Below are 20,717 nucleotides of genomic sequence, written 5' to 3'. Positions count from 1 at the left end.
CCATCCCCCACCGGTGGTAGCTGGGGGAATTGGGTGAGGGGTGGCTACGGATCCCTCTTCAGAACAAAAAGGCCGAAGCCACACCCAAATTTATCTCCTCAGTGTAAGGGAGACCAGAATGAAGGGTAGGAATCCCAAGCTAGCTCAGTCCAATTTGATTCAGTTTATCTCTCTAGGCGTTATCTGTCCTCTGGTTTAGTTTCTCAAGGAGAAGATTCCTTGGTGTGCCCCAGAGAACTTCTGGAGTGCTCTGCACCCCATGACAAACTCTTTTTCCTTTTTTTGTACTCTAATTTATTTTTTTATTCTTAAAAGTATTTTATTATTTTCCAGTTACATGTAAAGATAGTTTTCATCATTTGTTTTTATAAGATTTTTAGTTTGAAAGTTTTCTCCCTCCTTCCCTCCCTCCCTTTCCTCCCCCTTTCCCAAGACAGAAAGCAATCTGATATAGGTTATATAAGTACAATCACATTAAACATATTTCTGCATTAGTCATGAAGAACTCTTTCTTTATGGAGGAGACTGTGAGCTTTCCAGAAATCTTGTGTTGCCTGGGCATTCTTCTTTTTTTTTAGTGAGGCAATTGGGATTAAGTGACTTGCCCAGGGTCACACAGCTAGTAAGTGTTAAGTGTCTGAGGCCAGATTTGAACTCAGGTACTCCTGACTCCAGGGCCAGTGCTCTATCCACTGTGCCACCTAGCTGCCCCGTGGGCATTCTTCTCTTGTTCAAAAGGATTCCCAAACTCTGACCCCCTAATTACATTACATGATTGAGAACTTATGCTACTACTCTATCTCTCTGTGGCTGACTCCAGGAATTCTTGTCATTCTACCACTATAGTTGCTACCTTTTTTTTTTATCTTGCCTCTCCTGAGGAGCTGATAGCATCTTAGGGAGTGCATTTAGTCAACTTAGGGTGAGAAAGGGAAGGGAGAGTGTTTGCATCAATGCCAAGGCATCTTCTCTTGAAGGATCAGTAACTGGTATATCTAACATCTGCAGAAAAGAGACAAGTAATGGATAGACCAGCTCCCTTTTATAGGCCAAAAACAGAGCCTGGCCTCCACTCCATAAAACCCAAGCCAATTAATTAATTAATTAATTAATTCCCAATAGATGAAATTTAAAAAAGTGTACTTAATCCTTTTTACAACATGCCAATAGGCATGTTTACAACTCTCTATCAGGAGATATTCTTTCTACTACCCTCATCAAGTTGATTATTGAATTTCTATGACCAATTGTGGCATAAATAATTCTCCATTTTATCTACTTCCCCATCTAAGTTTTGGACTATGTGGGATTTTATTTCATCTAATCCCTTCATTTTTTAAAAAATATTTTTGTACATTCTTTTTTCTTTTTTTTTTAGTCAGGCAATTGGGGTTAAGTGACTTGCCTAGGGTCACACAGCTAGTAAGTGTTAAGTGTCTGAGGTCAGATTTGAACTCAGCTACTCCTGACTACAGGGCTGGTGCTTTATCCACTTCGCCATCTAGCTGCCCCTAATCCCTTCATTTTTTCAGATAAGGAAATAGAAATCCAAAAAGATAGTAAATAATAGAACCAGTATTCAAACTCAACTTTAATACTTTCAAATCTACCATACCATGGTGGGTCCCTGAGGGGACTTTCTACTTTTTCTTTTACACTACAAAATAAACACCAAAAAGAAATCCCAAAACTTTAATGTCCCTGTCATAGACTTTGACTTAATCTCTCCACCCTGTGCTAATGACTATGGGTGTGTGTAAAGGGGTATATCCCAATGCAACTACAGCCCTCTTGATGTGGTAGGATTGAGTTGCTCTGTATTGTGCCAGGTCAGCTGGCCTAATTTTGGAGACCCTACATCTCACTAATATCCCTTTGCTGCTTCATCCAAGCCCTGGTGTTGGGAGAAAGAAGACTGCCTGGATATGAGGCTGATCTGTAGGTTGAGGCCCCTCTACTTCCATTTTTACAGTCTCTTTCAAGGGCACTGCCCCATTTGCTATGTTGTCATTCCTGTTGGCATCAGGTTAATTGTCTGTACTTCCCCTTCCTGCCCTCAAAGAGGTTTCTGCTCTTGTTTGGGGTCTCTATTTGTTTTTTGTTTTTGGTGGGGCAATGGGAGTTAAGTGACTTGCCCAGGGTCACACAGCTAGTAAGTGTCAAACGTCTGATGTCGGATTTGAACTCAGGCACTCCTGAATCCAGAGCCGGTGCTTTATCCACTGCACTAGCTAGCTGCCCGTGGGGTCTCTATTTGGCTGCAGCCTGTTTAGAGAAAAATCAATCAGTTGTTTTATTCAGTTGGTCACTTTGTTTTCTGTAATGCAGCCCATAGCAGGGCACCCTAGGGATTCTAGCTGGCATCAGAAAAGCAACAAAAAAAAAAGTTAATATTTTAAAATTTAAAGGATTCCCTTCTGATCACCAGCCTTTGACCTTCTATATTAGCCCATCCTAGAGCTCACTTATTTTAATAAAAAAAATTTTTTTGGTGGGGCAATAAGGGTTAAGAGATTTGGCTAGGGTCACACAGCTAATAAATGTCAAGTGTCTGAGGTCAAATTTGAACTCAGGTCCTACTGAATCCAGGGTCGGTGCTTTATCCACTGAGCCACCTAGCTGTCCCCTTATGTTAGCCCATCATAGAGAACTGCAGGAGTTAAGGGAGCATCTTTGGGAGATTTTTTTTTTGAGTCTGTGAAATAAAGCTGAAAAGTAGGTTCTGTATTTTAGGGTAAAGTGAAAGCTTTGATTAAAGGGAGTTCTTTGCAAAGTTGGAATTTGAAAAATAAATATTCTCCATTTTATCTACTGCTCCCACCTAAGCTTTGGACTGGGTGGGACTTTTACATCTTATCTAATCCCTTCATTTTAGAGGTTAGGAAGTGGAAGTTCAGAAAGGTAATAAATACTAGAAGCAGTACTAAAACCCAGCTTTAATAATTTCAAATTTAGTTGTTATTTTTTGACTAATTAAAAAAGCTTCATTGTTTTAATTTGATGATTAATAATAATGCTGTTCAGAGATTGGATTTTCAATAAATGTCCACTTTAAATGTGTTGTGTATGTCTATACTAATTATACAAATCCTGGTGCTACTGGGGCATCTAAGCTAAAAAAAAAAGACATTTCAAGGATAAGTGAGTAGGATAATTTGTAGATACTTTCAGGAGCATAAGTCAATTGCTTATGAAAGAAATCAGCTGAACTTCCTCTGGCTGGCTCAGTTAAAAGGGAGGCTGAGGGGGCAGCTAAGTGGCACAGTGGATAGAGCCTCAGCCCTGGATTCAGGAGGACCTAAGTTCAAATCTGGCCTCAGACACTTGACACTAGCTCTGTGACCCTGGGCAAGTCACTTAGCCCCAATTGTCTCATCACCCCCCTCCCCCCCCAAAAAAAAACAAAAAAGGGAGGCTTAGGTTTTTTTTCCGTCCCAGTCTTGCCCTTCCTAGTCAGCCTCCAGAGATAATAAAGGAAAATGGCTGTAGATTATACTGATGGTGATAACGAAAATACTCTGGCTGGCTTTGTCATTTTCCCCCATTTTCCCAGAGGCTTTAGATAGAAAGTATTAGGAGTTATGCTGAGACCATGCAATCACCATAGTCATACCAGTGGAACTTGGAAGATGGAAGCAGATAGATTCAGAGAAATAAATTGATTAGGCCGAGGGTATTCATTTGATTTTTTGAATAATTCCCAGGTCAGTGCATTTCCTACTAAACTAAGCCATTTTCCATCTTGTAGGACTTATGAAATAGGGAAGGAAGAAGAGAGGAAACCTGTGACTGACAGGAAGGAAAAAGGGATTTTATTGTTTGTTAAAAGTATGACATTCCCAGTCACAAATACTGCAGGCTCTCAAGCCTCTCTATATCTCACTGAGGAAAGGTTCTTGGGCTCAGGAGGCAAACTCCATTGTCTCCATCTCTTTTATATTTCCAGACTTCTCCACATTAGAGCCAGCACCACATCTCACTGAGGAAAGGTTCTTGGGCTCAGGAGGCAAACTCCATTGTCTCCATCTCTTTTATATTTCCAGACTTCTCCACATTAGAGCCAGCACCACATAGCCTCAGGGAGCCCCAATTTTTGTCCCAGCAAGAAGGAAAACAGCTGCCGGGTCGCAGCTACACAGTCACTGGTCACCAAGCGTGCCTAATGCTGGAGCGTCCAATCCAGCTCCTCTTGGAGAGTTCTAAGCAATGCTAAGCATAGCTTCCCCGAACGCCAAAGCCTCGGATAGAATTCTTTCCCCACCACCTTTTTCTCTTCCTTTGCCTCACAAAACGTAACCGCAGCGGAATTAGTCAAACGAAAAAAGGACAAACTTTGAGGAAAATGAAAACAGCATCTTCTCAGGACCCTTTCTGATACTCCTAGGTTCATGCCTGTTTTTTTAGGGGTTACGACTGGAGATTGAAGGATCTCTATATATCTCCATGAAACAGTGGAGAAAGGTTGTCAGAAGCGAATTCCTTTCTCTTTATTAGGAGGGTGAAAAAAATGCGGATTAAACACAGAGGAAATTAGATAGTTCTTGGAAAGGGAAAGCGTTCAAGGAGACGGCATTCCCGCCAGTTCCCAGAATGCGTCGGGTATTTCATGGATAGGATAGGGAATGATCCTGTGATTTCACTAGCTTAGGAAGTCCCTCTACCAATTAGAAAAGCACCTACCAATGCAGGTCGGCACCTTCGCTATGCTCTAGGTAATGAGCAGGAAGGATAAAAGACAAGCCCAGGATCAAACAGCTAGGTAATTGACAAGAGGCAGTTCTCAAAACCTGCTAGTCCTGAAACCTAAGGCAGTTCTGACTCCCTTTCTTCACGCAGTCTCGCGAGGATAGTCAGACAGACAGGGGCAGAATAAAGACCTTTTATTAAAAATAAGCCCATTAGGCAAACGGGAGCCGACGTGGCGTAGGGCCACGGTCGAACCAAAAAGACGCGATTTTAAATTACCCCACTCCCTTGGGCGAGGGAGGTTTGTGGAGGCAAAGGAGAACGTTAATTGTAGATCGATTTACCTATGTTGTCTGAAATTCAGCTATTACCCGCTAACAAATTGCAGGTTTTTTCTATTCTAATCTATGGTGGTGGTGGTGGGGGGGTGGGGCAAAAGAAAAAGGCCGACGTTTACCGACCTTTATATCGTCTGTTACAAAAGGTATTGACCTGAACACAAGGTTCTTAGCCCCGTAATTTTAGAATGCATTTTAAATTCAGGTCCCCTAAATATGAAAGGTTTTTTCTTAAAGGAAATAAGCCATTTGTGTTTTGTTTATAACAAGTGAATAGCATCTTTTTCTGACAAAGTGGGTGGCTCTGAAAAGAGCCTTTGTTTCATGGGAAGTCGGTGACTCCTGGAGCAGCCGCTTACTTGGAGCTGGTATACTTGGTGACGGCCTTGGTGCCCTCGGACACGGCGTGCTTGGCCAGCTCTCCAGGCAGCAGTAGGCGCACGGCCGTCTGGATCTCCCGGGAAGTGATGGTGGAGCGCTTGTTGTAGTGGGCCAGGCGGGAAGCCTCGCTGGCGATGCGCTCGAAGATGTCGTTAACGAAGGAGTTCATGATGCCCATGGCCTTGGAGGAGATGCCGGTGTCGGGGTGGACCTGCTTCAGTACCTTGTAGACGTAGACAGAGTAGCTTTCTTTGCGGCTGCGCTTGCGCTTCTTGCCGTCTTTCTTCTGAGCCTTGGTCACGGCTTTCTTAGAACCCTTCTTAGGGGCAGGAGCCGATTTTCCTGGTTCAGGCATAGTGAGCGAAAGCACAAAGCCACTGAAGTCGCGACTGAAGTACAAAGACACAGAATGGCGACAGGCCCTTTACTTATAGATCCAGCATGCAAATAAAGGCTTCGGGATGCCCGCTAATGATTGGTAGATGAGTTTTCGTCATTTCCTGGTAGCCTACGATGCAAATGATGAGATGAAAATTCTCCTTTCCTATTGGTTGTTCTAATCAAACAGCCTTCCTGACCAATGAAACGACTCCCTTTCTGCCTGCCGGCAGGTCTTATAAATTACTTCAAATTGATGCTAGAAGGTTTTCTGTCTTTCTTTCTCTAAGAGAGGGGCTCGTTCCTTTTGTCGTCATGTCTGGCCGCGGAAAGCAGGGAGGCAAGGCTCGCGCCAAGGCTAAATCCCGTTCGTCTCGAGCCGGGCTGCAGTTTCCAGTGGGCCGCGTGCACCGTTTGCTCCGCAAGGGTAACTACGCCGAGCGTGTGGGTGCCGGAGCTCCGGTTTACATGGCGGCGGTCCTGGAGTATCTAACTGCTGAAATTTTGGAGCTGGCGGGAAACGCAGCTCGGGACAACAAGAAAACCCGTATCATCCCCCGCCATTTGCAGCTAGCAGTACGCAACGACGAGGAGCTCAACAAACTCCTCGGGGGAGTCACCATTGCTCAAGGCGGTGTCCTGCCAAACATCCAAGCCGTTTTGCTGCCCAAGAAAACCGAGAGCCACAAGCCTGGCAAAAGCAAATAGACGTTAAGGGGGACTAGACTTGTGTCCCTCCACACCCCTCCCCCCCAAAACGGCTCTTTTAAGAGCCACCCTCATCTATCAGATTAAGGGGCTATTATCACTAAACAAAAACATCAAGTTTATAATAAATGGCATTTCAGCTCTTTTTTGACAAAATGGATGGCTCTAAAAAGAGCCTTTTTTGTCTTTGGTGGTGTCACGTGCGGGTTTTTTTGCTGGTGCTACATCACTTGCCCTTAGGTTTATGGCTTTCCGTTTTCTTAGGGAGCAGGACCGCCTGTATATTAGGCAGAACACCACCCTGGGCAATGGTCACTCTACCCAGAAGCTTGTTGAGTTCTTCGTCGTTGCGGATGGCGAGTTGCAAATGGCGGGGAATGATGCGCGTTTTTTTATTGTCTCGAGCAGCATTGCCTGCCAGCTCCAAGATTTCTGCTGTGAGGTACTCGAGCACAGCTGCCAAATAGACTGGCGCTCCAGCGCCAACCCGCTCGGCATAATTACCCTTGCGGAGCAAACGATGGACTCGGCCCACTGGGAACTGGAGTCCAGCCCGAGAAGACCGTGTCTTAGCTTTAGCACGAGCTTTACCTCCTTGCTTCCCTCGACCTGACATGACAGGAAAGAAACTAGAGACAGAAATTTAAAATCGTTAGCTTCGAGAAAATGACTCTCCAGCATAAATAGGGTATCTTTTGTAGACTTCTGTAGGGGCGGGGTTAAAGAAGATCAACTTTCATTGGCCTGAAAAAGGCTCCAGAAGAAACCAATAGAATGAAAGTAGCTGTAACGCAATTACATTACATTGACCAATAGGAATAAAGAGCACGTTGAGCCCTAATTTGCATGCTGCCGTTATAAAAGAATGCAGGCTCACTGGTTTCCTTACTTTCCCAGTTTTCTTAGCTGCTGCTTTCCTGTCTCTTAGACTAAGAAATCTTTGATCACCATGCCTGAGCCAGCCAAGTCCGCTCCTGCCCCCAAGAAGGGTTCCAAAAAGGCCGTCACTAAGGCCCAGAAGAAAGACGGCAAGAAGCGCAAGCGCAGCCGCAAAGAGAGTTACTCCATCTACGTCTACAAGGTGCTGAAGCAAGTCCACCCCGACACCGGTATCTCCTCCAAGGCCATGGGCATCATGAACTCCTTCGTCAATGACATCTTCGAGCGCATCGCCGGTGAGGCTTCCCGCCTGGCCCACTACAACAAGCGCTCCACCATCACTTCCCGGGAGATTCAGACGGCCGTGCGCCTGCTGCTGCCCGGGGAGCTGGCCAAGCACGCCGTGTCCGAGGGCACCAAGGCCGTCACCAAGTACACCAGCTCTAAGTGAGCATGTGTTTAGAAAGGGGCACGCTGGCTCTTACCCAAAAAGGCTCTTTTCAGAGCCACCTATCTCGTCCTGAAAAAGAGCTCTAACTTTTAAAGTTACGCAATCGTGCAAGCACCTCTACCTTGCTGTCTTAGAGATGGCCTTATAGGCTAGTACACATGTAAGTAACGTAAACTGGTTGACTTAAAAGCTTTGGAACTGCAGTCCTTGCAGGTTTAGAAATCTTTGGGGTTAATCTAAAAATTTTATGTCAAGTTAAATCTCTGCTTAATTTTATTAACTTTTGGTTGCTGTTTTAGTAAGCGGTTGTTGCCAGGAATTTACCCTCCGGTTGAGCTCCGGAGTTGAAAGTACTTTTTTACAATTGTTAACATCGGAATTCTGAAGTAACAATGACAACATAGAATTTAAGGTCTTGAGTAAAGAGACCTACGCCAGCTAGGAGTCAGACTTAGGGCCCCGGGTCTTTTTTTTTGGGGGGGGGGCGGGGGAGGCCTGGGGGGAGAGCAAGATTTATAATTTACTGCTGCTTAACTTGCCTTTTACAACAAAACCTTCGCCCGCCCACTTTCACTGGACTCCTTTGTCATTGGGTAGTATTAAAATTCGAAAGTCCCTCGCTGGTTTCGAATTGGTTAACGAATAGTTACTCTCCCTTCATTGGAGGGCTTTCGAGCCTCATCTATTTCTCTTCCGTGCCACTACAGTACTGTATTTTCTATGGACTGTGTGCGTGTATTTAATTGTACGATATATTGAATACGCTTTTTTATCCCCCTATTCCATTTCCACCTTCTCGTCAATCTGCTATGGGTTCATGAAGATTTTTAAAAAAACTTAATTTCCGAATGCCTGACAGTATGGAACAGTTCTATTTTATTTAGCATTGAACTACCCCAGAGATTTCACCTTGTAAAACAGGCAATATTTATAAGCGTCTACTATGTTCCAGGCACTGTGCTAAATAAAAAAAAAAACACGAATCAGAGGCCTAGTGAAGGTATTTTGCCCTTCCCCTCCCCCAGCAAAGGATAAACTAATTTCCCCTTTCAAAGAACTTCAGTCAAGTTCTAAAGAATGGCTGAGGGGAAGAAAATCCTTCCCTGGAGACCTTTTCCTCTACTTCCATCTCTCCCACTTTCTCCAAATGGGCTGAGCTAAGGAAAGTAAATCCTTAGAGAATATTGGCCAACCACAGCAGGCACAGACACCATTTTTTTTTGCCAGCATTCGTCAGGTAGGTTTAATGTGGGACTAGAAGGGAACTTAACTAAAGGCAAAAAGAATGGCTGATCTGGGAGAACCTAGGTCTAAGGTTGCCTAACAAACAAGCAACTGAAAACATCAATCATTGTCTATGTCTGAAAGAAGTTGCCCATTCCTAGAACTAAGGAAAAGACAATTACTGACTAGGAAGGGATGTTAGAGTTGTAGACAAAAGGAGGTTAAGTAATTTGCCCAAATTGACATAGGCCATTACTGGAAAAGGCAGGATTTGAATATGGGCCTTTTGACTATCAAGCCTATGCTTTCCCCCAAAGTTAACCCTACTTGTCCATAGGTAGGGAGAGGGACCTGAATTCTGGTGACACAATTGTGGTTCCTGTGTGAAAACTCTAATCTAAAATTCAATAAACCCTTCCCAGAACTGCACTGTTCCCCCACCCCACCATCTTGAAGTGGTTACTACCTGCCTTTCTGTGTTTTTTTTTTTTTAGTGAGGCAATTGGGGTTAAGTGACTTGCCCAGGGTCACACAGCTAGTAAGTGTTAAGTGTCTGAGACCCGATTTGAACTCAGGTACTCCTGACTCCAGGGCCGGTGCTCTATCCACTGTGCCACCTAGCTGCCCCTGTTTTTTTTTAAGGGTTGAATTGATTAATAGTTAGAGTTAGAAATATCCTGAGCCTCAGTTGTGTTTTTTTTAGATTATCTTCAATAAAGGACAAGAACAATTAGGTTTGCTTGAGATTATTATACTAGGTATATTTCTGGGAGACTATCCCTGACATAACCTTATGTAGTAAACCCTACATTCTAAAGCTCTGGGTGTTATTGTCTCTGTTTGCTTTCCTTTTTATTTTTCATTTTAATAAAAAAAAATTCTCTCATATTCCTAGCATGGACCACTAGAAACCTTAGTGGTCTTAGAAATTTAGAAAGGATCACTCATCTAAGTCAATGACTTTATTTTATAAATAAGGAACTAGAATTTCAGCTGAAATGATTTAATGAAATGCTTGTTGTCTTCCAAATGATAATCCTCTAGACTAGTTATTTCCATTATTTTTAATTCACTATCACTATGAGTAAAACATTTTAAAGTATGGCCCCAGGGTGGGCACATTTGCTTGTAAATCATATGTGTTACTGTATTAATTATGAGCTATATAAAACTTAAATAAAATAGAAATTAGAAAGATATGAAATGATATTTGATCCTAGATCAATAGAGAGGGCTGGTGTCTATTGAGTAGGAGAGTGACATGTTTATATCATAACATTAAGAAAATCATTTTGGGACCTATGGGGAAAATGGATTAGAGAGGGATGAGACAAGTCAGGGGGACCAATTAGTGGCCATTGCAATGTTGTTCTGTTTTTCAGTTATGTTCGACTCTCCATGACCCCATTTGGGGTTTTCTTGCCAAAGATACTGAAATGATTTACTATTTCTTTTTGCAGTTTATTTGATAGATGGAGAAACTGAGGCAAACTGGGTTAAGTGACTTGCCCTGGGTCACACAGCTACTCTGTATGAGGCCAGATTTGAATTACGGAAGATGAGTCATTCTGACTCCAGGTCTACCACTCTATCCACTGTGCCCCCTAATTGCCATCCAGGTTATCAGGGCCTGAAATGAGATAGTGACAGAGTAGGAAGTGGGGTGGATGTAGGAGTTACTTTCGAAGGAGAAATAACATAATTTGGCAGTTGAATGGATAGTAGGGTGAGGGGGAACAGAGTAAAAAAATGATACCTGGATTGAAAATCTGGGTGACTGGGAGGATGGTGATGTCCTTGACAATAATTGAAAAAGTTAGAAAGGAGGAGGGGGGAAGAGAATGTAATGAGATCTGCAATGAAACTCATAACTCAACCATGCCTGTTCATCCTGTGCCACTCAGTTTCACTTAAAACTAAAAGTGGGGAGGTGGGCCTCTTAATCACTGCTCTGAAGAGCAAAACCTACCTTCTGTGGGGAACTTGCCATGGTCACAGGTCATTTGGAGAGCAGCTAGGTGGCGAAGTGGATAAAGCACCAGCCCTGGATTCAGGAGGACCTGAATTCAAATGTGACCTCAGACACTTGACACTAGCTATGTGACCCTGGGGAAGTCACTTAACCCTCATTACCCTGAAACAATCTTACCCACTGCCTGTCATTACCACAGTGAATAAGCCTCAATGGAAAAGTAAATATCACAAGATAAGCAGGCAAGTGAAGATTGGGATAACATTAACTTCCATTCTAATCCTGGTCCTCTTTTGAACTTCCCTATTTCTATTGAAGGCACCACAATCTTTTCAATCACCTGCTATTTTGCTTGACTCATCACTCTCCTTTGCCACACATATCTAATCAATTGCCAAGTCTTGTAATTTCTATTTCCACAATTTCTTGCATTCACCCCCTGTTTACTACTGAGATGCATTACTTCAGTTCAGGCACTCATTCAATCTCTCTTGGAGTATTTTGATGCTTTCCTTATTAGTCTCCTTGTCTTAGTCTCTCTCCAATCCATCTTCTGCACACCTATTAAAATTATTTTCACAAAGCACAGGCATAATCACTCTTGCTCAGTAAACTCTAGTTATTCTCTATGATATTGATTATAGGATAAAATATTATTTTATCTCAAACTTTTTATATTTTTGTGTAAGCTTTATAAGATACGTATTCAGGGAGTGTGATCAATTTATTTTTCTCAGAGACATGCAGTCAAAAACGTTTGAAGACCACTGTTCTAGAAAAATTCTCTCCTTTTTCCTTAGGAAATTATTTAGACGTTAAAATGATCTATGTAAAGGGGTTAACTTTGCAAGGTAGTGGAAAATGCATTATAATACATAGGAAGTAAGATAAATTAGATCCAGAATAAAGGATTCTTTAAAAAATTCAATTCTGGGGGCCTCTAGGTTTTAGGATCAATTTGAAAAATAGATCTCTTAAGATGGTTGGAGTTGAGAGAACTGTTAACCGATGTAGTATTGCTTTCTGGAGTTACTTCATCATATATACAAAAAAAGATAGTGCTGTGAGGAGGTAAAAGCCTGCCCAGCAGTAGCCCTCTCCATTCCTAGAGAATAATAGCATATGGAATTCCCTTTAAGGGACTCTAGTAATTGGGCTAATTACTCACTAGGAAATAAACCCAAATCCTAGAATAATGGAGGCTGAGCAAGCTGTCAACATTTTAATAAAAGCCTTTGGGGCAGCTAGGTGGCACAGTGGATAGAGCACTGGCCCTGGAGTCAGGAGGACCTGAGTTCAAATTTGGCTTCAGACACTTGACACTTATTAGCTGTGTGACCTTGGGCAAGTCACTTAACCCTCATTGCCCAACCAAAAAAAGAAAGAAAAAAGAAAAGCCTTTGACTAGATGGAAAATAAAATGGATGTTTTATTTTTAATTTCAGTTGAACAATGGGCTAGTTATAATAAATCTGGGTAATTACTTAGTAGTTGTTAACTTTATCAGGATTGGACCAGCCCAGTATCCATCTGGGTTTTTATAAGGTGGAAACAAGGTGACAACAGAAAAGGAAAATGGTGAAAGGATAAATGAATTAAAAAAAAAAAAAGCTTAAGGTTTATTACTGTGCCAAGCCCTCTGCTTAGTAAAATGGGAAATAAAAGGAAAGAGTTTGAGTTGACACTTGGAAGTCAACATTTACCTTTTTTTGTTTGTTTTTGGTGGGCAATGAGGGTTAAGTGACTTGCCCAGGGTCACACAGCTAGTGAGTGTCAAGTGTCTGAGGCTGGATGGTGCTTTATCCACTTCACCACCTAGCTACCCCCTCAACAATCATTTACTAAGGACATTTACTAAGTGTCAGGTGCTGTGCTAAGGGTGAAGGTTGAGGGAAATGTTTGAAAGAACTCCTGGAAGTCTAGTCAACAAAGACATATTAAGTACACACTAAATGCTAAGCACTGGGGATACATTAAAAAAAAAGAAAGCAAAAAAAAACAACAACCCACAACAAAAAAAAACCCAGTCCCTGTTCTCAAAGATCTTCACAGTCTAAAGGGAAAGGCAATATACAATTATGTCCATATAAGATAAGTTGGAGATAATTAACAATGAGAAAGTACTAGCTTTAGGGATAAGAGAAAGGCTTTTTGGAAAAGATGGAATTTTATATGTATAGCAGCTATTTTTTGTTTGTGGTGGCTAAGAATTGGAAATTTAGGGGCCCATCTATTAGGGAATGGCTGAACAAGTTGTGGTATATGATTTGATAGTGATGGAATACAGGAGGACCTGAGTTCAAATCCAGACTCAGACACTTGACACTTACTAACTGTGTGACCCTTGGTAAGTCACTTAACCCTCAATGCCCCACCAAAAAAAAAGGGGGGGGGGAAGGAGGAGAAGTTTTCAAAAATAAAATACTTCTGATGAAATAATTAAAAAAAAAAAGGATGGTATCAGAAAACCCTGGAAAGACTTACATGAACTTTTGCAAAGTGAAGTGAGCAGAATCAAGAGAATGTTGTGCATGGTAACAGCAATATTGTATGATGAACTGTGCATGACTTTGCTATTCACATCAATACAAGGATCCAAGACAATCCCAAAGGACCAATGATGAAGCATGCTATTTGCCTCCAGAGAAATAACTGATATTTTCTGAATCCAGACTGAATCTTACTATTTTTCACTTTCTTTCATTCTTTCTTTTTGTTTGAGACTTCCTGTACAAAATGACAAATAAGAAAATGTTTAACATAATTGCACAATGTATAATCTGTATCAGATTGCTTACTGTCTCAGGGAGTGGGGCAGGGAAAGAGGAATGGAAGAATAGAATTTGGAACTCGAAACTAAAAAAATAACATGTTAAATATCATTTTAACATGTAATTAGGAGAAAATAAAATATACTTAAAAAAACCACCAACAACAGGGTTTTAGTTTGAAGAAAGCCAGGAGGCAAAGATGGAAAGGGAGTGAATTCTAGGCATGGGATCATAGCTAGTGAAGAGGCAATAGAGTCCAGAGATGGAGTTTAGTGTTAGAGAAGGAACAGCAAAAAAGCCAGTGATGGAAGGGAGTGAAACATAAAAAGAAATCTGGGTATGAAGGGCTTTGAAAGCCAGAAAATTTTTTATTTGATTTTGAAAATATGACAAATAGATAGGCTACTGGGTCTGGAGTTAAGAAGACCTGAATTCAAATATAGCCTCTAATACTTGTTAGTGGGGTGACCCTGGACAAGTCATTTAACCTCTGTCTGTGTTACTTTCTTCCTGTGTAACATGAGGATAATAATAGTGCCTACCTCCTAGGGTTGTTATGAGGGTCAAGTGAGAAATGTACAAAAAATGCTTAGCATAGTGCCAGGCACTATATAAATGCTTATTCCCTTCCCATTGCAATAGGGGTGTGCCAAGGTCAGAACTTTTATTTAGGAAGATCAATTTGACAGCTGGGTGGAAGATGACATGGTGGCCATGTCAGAGGAGAGAAGGAGGCACAAAGAGAAATATTGAATAAAGGGGGTAAGAGAGAATGAGGAGACAAGGATGACACCTCATAAGTCTGGGTGATGCAGAAGATGGTACTGAGGTGAGGCGTTTAGAGAGGCTAGGAAGAGTAGAATACTTTTGGAAAAGAAGATAATTGTGTTCAGATTTAGACATATTGAGTTTAAAATATCCAAGGGACATCCAGTTAGACATGTGGAAGAGGTAGTTGGAGATAATTCTGGAGTATGTAAGGCAGGAGGTTGAGAGATGTTAGGATTGGATGAGTATATATGAAAATCAGCAGCTTGGAGATGATAACTGAAACAATGGAAGAGCAGAATATTCAAGAGATAGCAAGGATTGTCCTTTAGGTGGTATATTTAAAAGTCAGGTAGATGAGTTTCTGCAAAGAATAATTACTTAGGTCAAAAGGAAATATAATATACATTCTATATAGGAAATAGAATATCTGATTGAGAAATATAGAGAAGAGTGGACGATTACTACAACTCAAGTATGTATGGTGTGGGTGGGTGGGTGGTGTCTGTGCTAGTGCACATTTGGGTCATGGACGAGAGGGGAAAGGTGAAGTTGAATTATCTAAATTTTTTTTTATATAACCTAAAACTTTTTGACCTTTTTGACCATTTCAGAGCAAATGGTTTAAGAACAAAATGGTTTGTGCTTTGGTTTAAAAACAAAAGTCAACAACTCTCCATTCTCTTTAGAAAGAAGTCTTGACTACATATTTTCAAGGTTAGCCACAGTCTCATGTTCCATATCCCCTCTGCTCAACTGGTTTTCTCATTAACTCTAGAATGTTATTTATACTTTCCTGCCTCCATTTTTTTTTTTTGTGGGGCAATGGGGGTTAAGTGACTTGCCCAGGGTCACACAGCTAGTAAGTGTCAAGTGTCTGAGGCTGGATTTGAACTCAGGCACTCCTGAGTCCAGGGCCAGTGCTCTATCCAGTGCATCACCTAGCTTCCCTTTACATTTTTTTTACAATCACCAAACATTTATTAATTACTAACAATGAGCCAGCCATGGTACTAAGCAGTGAAGACAAAATGAAATAGTATTTGATTTCAAGGAGGTTACATTCCTCTAGCCTGAAATGCCCTGATATCTGTTTCACTGAATCCAAATTCTATCCTTCCTTTAAGTCCTATTACAAATGATAGTTCATTCAATAAACATTTTTGGAGTTCTTAATATGAAGCAATATACTGGAGATTACAAAGGTATATGATTAAGCATATTAAAAGTCATTGGGGAGGGGCAGCTAGGTGGCACAGTAGGTAAAGCACCGGCCCTGGATTCAGGAGTGCCTGAGTTCAAACCCAGCCTCAGACACTTGACACTTAGTAGCTGTGTGACCCTGGGTAAGTCACTTAACCCCCATTGCCCTGCAAAAAAAAAAGCCAAACAACTCAATGGGGCAGCTGGGTGGCTCAGTGTATAGAGTACCAGCCCTGGAGTCAGGAGGACCTGAGTTCAAACATGGCCTCAGACACTTGACACTTACTAGCTGTGTGATGTTGGGCAAGTCACTTAACCCTAATTGCCCCCCCCCCCAAAAAGTGTAAATTGTTAGGGGCCGCTAGATGGCGCAGTGAATAAAGCACTGGCCCTGGATTCAGGAGGACCTGAGTTCAAATCCAGCCCCAGAGACTTGACACTTACTAGCTGTGTGACCCTGGGCAAGTCACTTAACCCTCACTGTCCCAAGAAAAGAAGAAAAGAAAAAGAAAAGTCAATGTTTAAAATAATGTGATAGTTGGTAAGGGAGATAGACTAATACATAAGGCAGTTGTGGCCTCAATGTTTTTATGTTCAAGGAGGCAACATATAATGTCTTTATAGATAATTGCAGTGTTCCAGGTGAGTGGTATGACCAATCAATCAACATTTATTGCAGGCCTATTATGTTCCAGGCACTGTGCTAAGTACTAGGGATATCTAATGTCTAATCAGGATATCAGACATTCAGGATATAGGCAGCAGATATTTTTCCCTCCACTTCACTGTTTCCCTTCTGGTCCTAGCTGCTTTGTTTTGTTTGGACACAAGCCTTTTAATTTTTAGGTAATACATATCATCTATTTTGTCTTTTTAAATCTTTTTTAATCTTCTACCCTGTCTGGTTAAGGACTTCTCCACCCGACCCATGGTGGTGATATATATGTGTGTGTGTGTATGTGTGTGTGTATGTATACACACATACATACATACATACATACACATATACACACACACACAAAGCCAGCTATATGCAGGATAAATAGGAGATAATTAGCAGAGGGAAGGTACTGGAATTAAAAGGTACTGAGTTAGGATTCCTTGCAACCTTTTTTTTTTGGGGGGGGCAATGAGGGTCAAGTGACTTACCCAGGCTCACACAGCTGGTGTCAAGTGTCTAAGGTCAGATTTGAACTCAGGTCCTTCTGAATCCAGGGCCGGTGCTTTATCCACTGCGCCACCTAGCTGCCCCTTGGGTTAGGATTCTGAAAGAAGGTGGGATTTTAATTGGGATAAAGGAAGCCATGGAAGTCAGTAATCAGAGTGGAAAAGGGAAAGCATTCCAGGCAATGAGGGTTAAGTGACTTGCCCAGGGTCACACAGCTAATAAGTGTCAAGTGTCTGAGGCTGAATTTGAACTCAGGTCCTCCTGAATCCAAAGTCAGTGCTTTATCCACTGCACCACCTAGCCTCCCTCAGGACATGACTTTCTTTTTTTTTTCTTTCTTTTTTTTTTTTTAGTGAGGCAATTGGGGTTAAGTGACTTGCCCAGGGTCACACAGCTAGTAAGTGTTAAGTGTCTGAGGCCGGATTTGAACTCAGGTACTCCTGACTCCAGGGCCGGTGCTCTATCCACTGCGCCACCTAGCTGCCCCAGGACATGACTTTCTTGAAGCTACAGAGGAGACATTGTGATGCTCTGGAAAGAAAGCTGAATATGGAAGGGACCAGAATTCTAATAGTGACTCAGTCACTGTGTGACCTTGTGCAAGTCACATCACTTCCTCTGTAAATAATTTTCCTCATTTTTTTTTTTACTACCCTTTACTTTATTGCACTTCACAGATAATACATTTTGTACAAATTGAAGATTTGTGGCAACCCTGCACTGAGCAAGTTTATCAGTGTCATTTTTCAACAGCATGTGCTCTCCTCATTTGTTAAATGAAGAATCTGGATTGGATGACTTCTAAGGTTCCATTCCACTTCAAATCAGGTCATGCCTCTAAATCTGGGATCTGATGATCCTACAAGGTGACATGTGCCTTGAATCTTGAAGAATGGGTAGAATTTCATTGACAGGTTATGGGCATAATGAGCAAAACAAAAGCTCATCTCAGAGGTAGAAAGAGTAGGATTTGAGGAAAAACATGTATATATATGAGTAGTGGTGTATGAGATGATTATGGATTTGAGTCAAATTAAACTCTGAGGTTGGGGTCTGGAAGATACCTAGCCCCATCCCAGTATAGTTAGTGTAAAAGTTTATTGCTTGTCAAATTCTCACTGTCTCCTTTAAGTTTTATTGCCAATTGACAGTATTTTTACTTCTGCTCAGTCTCCCCACTTGTCAGCTACATCTTAGTTTTATCTGGAATCCATCATGTGTCAGAACTCCAGTCCCTGTGGAGTGGGTCGGGGAGTTCGCCCACCAATTCAATACTAGGGACTCAAGAAGAAAGGGCAGGCGATCACAGTGCTCGGCACAGGATGCAACAATTAAGTTGAGACCAGATGTTAAGTGACATGTTTCTTTTTCTCAGAGCAGAATCCCCTTGACCCTGGGGTCCGAACAATGGATTATTCTTTTATTCTTTATTCTATTTCTTTGATTTCCCAACATAGCCGAAGATAAATTTTAACCCTGTCATCCTTCTAAAATTAACAGGACCACAAAACAATGCTGAAACACCTGAGTGACTCTTCCTGTTATTCAAGTTGAATATCTTTAGAGATAGGGGCCAGGAGAGGGGAGGGGGGAGTCAGTGGGAACTGTGATTCCTCTGTCACTCCCCCCCCCCCTTCCCTCTTCCTTTGGTTTGACCTTGTTCCTGGAACACGTATGCCCGTCTCCATACATTGATCATGAGCTAAACATGCATCCTGGGTGAGACAGGATTGGATGTTAGATTGTGAGCTCACCCTAGTGTGCATGGGGACTTCCCCCTCGACCAACGTTACTATAAAAGCTCAAGTTATGTATTGGTTATTGCGACTCAGTTATTGAGTTTGCCCAATCTTACAAGAATGTAATAAATCTGTCTCTGCTTGACTTGGTGGTCTTCTCGAGTTATTTTGGTAAACTGAGGCAGTTTTCCCCAAAGAGTGGGAAATAAGGCTAGAAAGGCAAATCGTGGCAAGATTATAGAAGGCCTTGAATGCTATGCTAAGGAGTTTGTGCTACCAAAGGATTGCTTTAGGTCTGGGGTAGGGGCAGCTGAAGAAGGAGGGAGAAAGTAATTTGCTCCATGACACTTTCCATGATCATCGGATCCCATAGTGGTTCTCCTTCCTAAATTCTTAGAACTTAAAAAAAAATCAATAAATCAAATAAATTAGTATTTATTTGCTAGCTGATATTGGCTAGTAGTAGAATGGGTGCTAGACTAAGAATCAGCAAAGATGTGAATCTTATCACCCAACACTTATTAGTTCTGTGGCTATGGGCAGATCATCTCATCTGTAAAATGGACATAAATATTGCAATATGTTAATTTGCAGAACTACTGTGAGGATGTGATGGTAGATAACCCATGTTAAAGCTCTTTGAAAACTTTGAAGTCCTATATAAATATGTACAATAGGATAGCTGGATGGTGAAGTAGATAGACCGTTGGGCTGAAGTCAGGAAGACTCCTCTTCCTGAATTTAAATGGGGACTCAAACAGTTATTAGCTATGTGATGCTGGGAAAGTGACAATCCTGTTTGCCTCTGTTTCCTCATTTGTAAGATGAGCTGGAGAAAGAAATGGCAAAGCACTCCAGTATCTTCACTATGAAAACCCCAAATGGGGTCACAAAGAGTCAACGAAAACTATATTATAAACATTCCACTTTTGGATAAGGGAGGTTTAGAGAAAACTTTCCTAAACAAGCTACGGGATACAGTAGATACTATCTTGGACCAGAATCACCTAGCTGCCCCTAATAGATTTCTGACACTTATTTGAAAGGTAACTTCATTTAAAAAAAAATAAAAGAGAGAGTGTGAAACTACTTTGTACCATCATGGGTGGGTGGTGGAGAAGTCCTTAACAAGACAAGGTAGAAGATCTTAAAAGACAAAATAGATGATTTGTATTACCTAAAAATTAAAAGGCTTGTGTCTAAACAAAACAAAGCAGCTAGGACCAGAAGGGAAACAGTGAAGTGGAGGAAAAAATATCTGGTACCTATATCCTGAACAAAAGTCTGATATCCTGGATAGACAGGGAATTGACACAAATCCATAAGATTAGGAACCATTCCTGAGTGGATAAGTGATCAGAGGAAAGGAAAAATAGCTTTGTAAAGAAGAATGACAAGATATATATGTATATGTATGTGTGTGTGTGTGTGTGTGTGTGTGTGTGTGTGTGTGTGTGTGTGTAAGTAAGGAAAGGTGGCTCTAAGTCACAAATAGAAGAGATTAAAAAGCTCTGTCACTTTGGGCTGTATGAGAAGTCTCAAAAAGGATTGTGTGACAATTGGAGTGATGCCCCCTGCTGGAGAGATACTGTAGGAAAGCTCCGCCATGAGGAGTAGGCGTCTGAGGGCAAGCCATGTGGCTTGGAAGGTCAGTTCTTTGTCGTCAGGAAGTGACATTTGATGTTTCCTGTTTAGACAGGAGGCTTGTGGGATGAAGAAGGGGCGAGGCTCTCTCTTTCGTCAGGACCTCCTGGAGAGTGGAGCATCTAGATGTAGGCATCTAGGCCTCTTTCTCTCTCTTCACCAAATTCTTATGCTCCTTAATAAATGCTTAAAAGTCTAAACTCTTGCTAAAGCTTCTAATTTATTGGCGAGCACTCATTAGATTTTTAGACAGTATAGCTAGAATTTTAGCCCCTTTCAATTGGTACAGTCACCTGATGTTGGTGGAAGAGTGCACTGGTCAACTTGAGAGAACATTTTGGAATGCTGTAAGAAAAAGGTCTAAACGTTTTATGCCTTTTGACATGACAATCCTCTTTCTGGGCATA

The 20,717-nt window shown here is 41.7% G+C and overlaps 3 protein-coding genes across 3 annotated transcripts; 2 read left to right on the top strand and 1 right to left on the bottom strand.

The window, feature by feature from the left end:
• Positions 1-3,990: 3,990 nt before the first annotated feature.
• LOC122754194 (histone H2B type 1-M-like) lies at positions 3,991-7,107 on the bottom strand. The gene is made up of 2 exons (XM_044002383.1): positions 6,741-7,107; positions 3,991-5,747 (listed from the first exon to the last, which is right to left on the bottom strand). Exons 1-2 carry the CDS (start codon positions 7,105-7,107, stop codon positions 5,380-5,382), a joined length of 735 nt encoding a protein of 244 aa, XP_043858318.1. The 3' UTR covers positions 3,991-5,379.
• On the top strand, positions 6,075-6,631 carry LOC122754195 (histone H2A type 2-B). The gene has a single exon (XM_044002384.1). The coding sequence runs from the start codon at positions 6,099-6,101 to the stop codon at positions 6,489-6,491; it is 393 nt and encodes a 130-aa protein (XP_043858319.1). The 5' UTR covers positions 6,075-6,098; the 3' UTR covers positions 6,492-6,631.
• A 304-nt stretch (positions 7,108-7,411) lies between the features above and the next one.
• LOC122754196 (histone H2B type 2-E) lies at positions 7,412-8,131 on the top strand. Its single transcript, XM_044002385.1, has one exon. The coding sequence runs from the start codon at positions 7,441-7,443 to the stop codon at positions 7,819-7,821; it is 381 nt and encodes a 126-aa protein (XP_043858320.1). The 5' UTR covers positions 7,412-7,440; the 3' UTR covers positions 7,822-8,131.
• Positions 8,132-20,717: the final 12,586 nt, after the last annotated feature.

The sequence above is a fragment of the Dromiciops gliroides genome, chromosome 4 (assembly GCF_019393635.1).
Source record: "Dromiciops gliroides isolate mDroGli1 chromosome 4, mDroGli1.pri, whole genome shotgun sequence".
Taxonomy (NCBI): domain Eukaryota; kingdom Metazoa; phylum Chordata; class Mammalia; order Microbiotheria; family Microbiotheriidae; genus Dromiciops; species Dromiciops gliroides.
This window is presented reverse-complemented; position numbering and strand designations above follow the sequence as displayed.

Coding starts and splice junctions, on each gene's coding strand:
- LOC122754195 (XM_044002384.1), top strand. CDS start 6,099: ATGTCTGGCCGCGGAAAGCAGGGAGGCAAGGCTCGCGCCAAGGCTAAA.
- LOC122754196 (XM_044002385.1), top strand. CDS start 7,441: ATGCCTGAGCCAGCCAAGTCCGCTCCTGCCCCCAAGAAGGGTTCCAAA.
- LOC122754194 (XM_044002383.1), bottom strand. CDS start 7,107: ATGTCAGGTCGAGGGAAGCAAGGAGGTAAAGCTCGTGCTAAAGCTAAG. Junction 5,748..6,740: donor GCTCCCTAAGAAAACGGAAA/GCCATAAACCTA, acceptor TGCCTGAACCAG/GAAAATCGGCTCCTGCCCCT.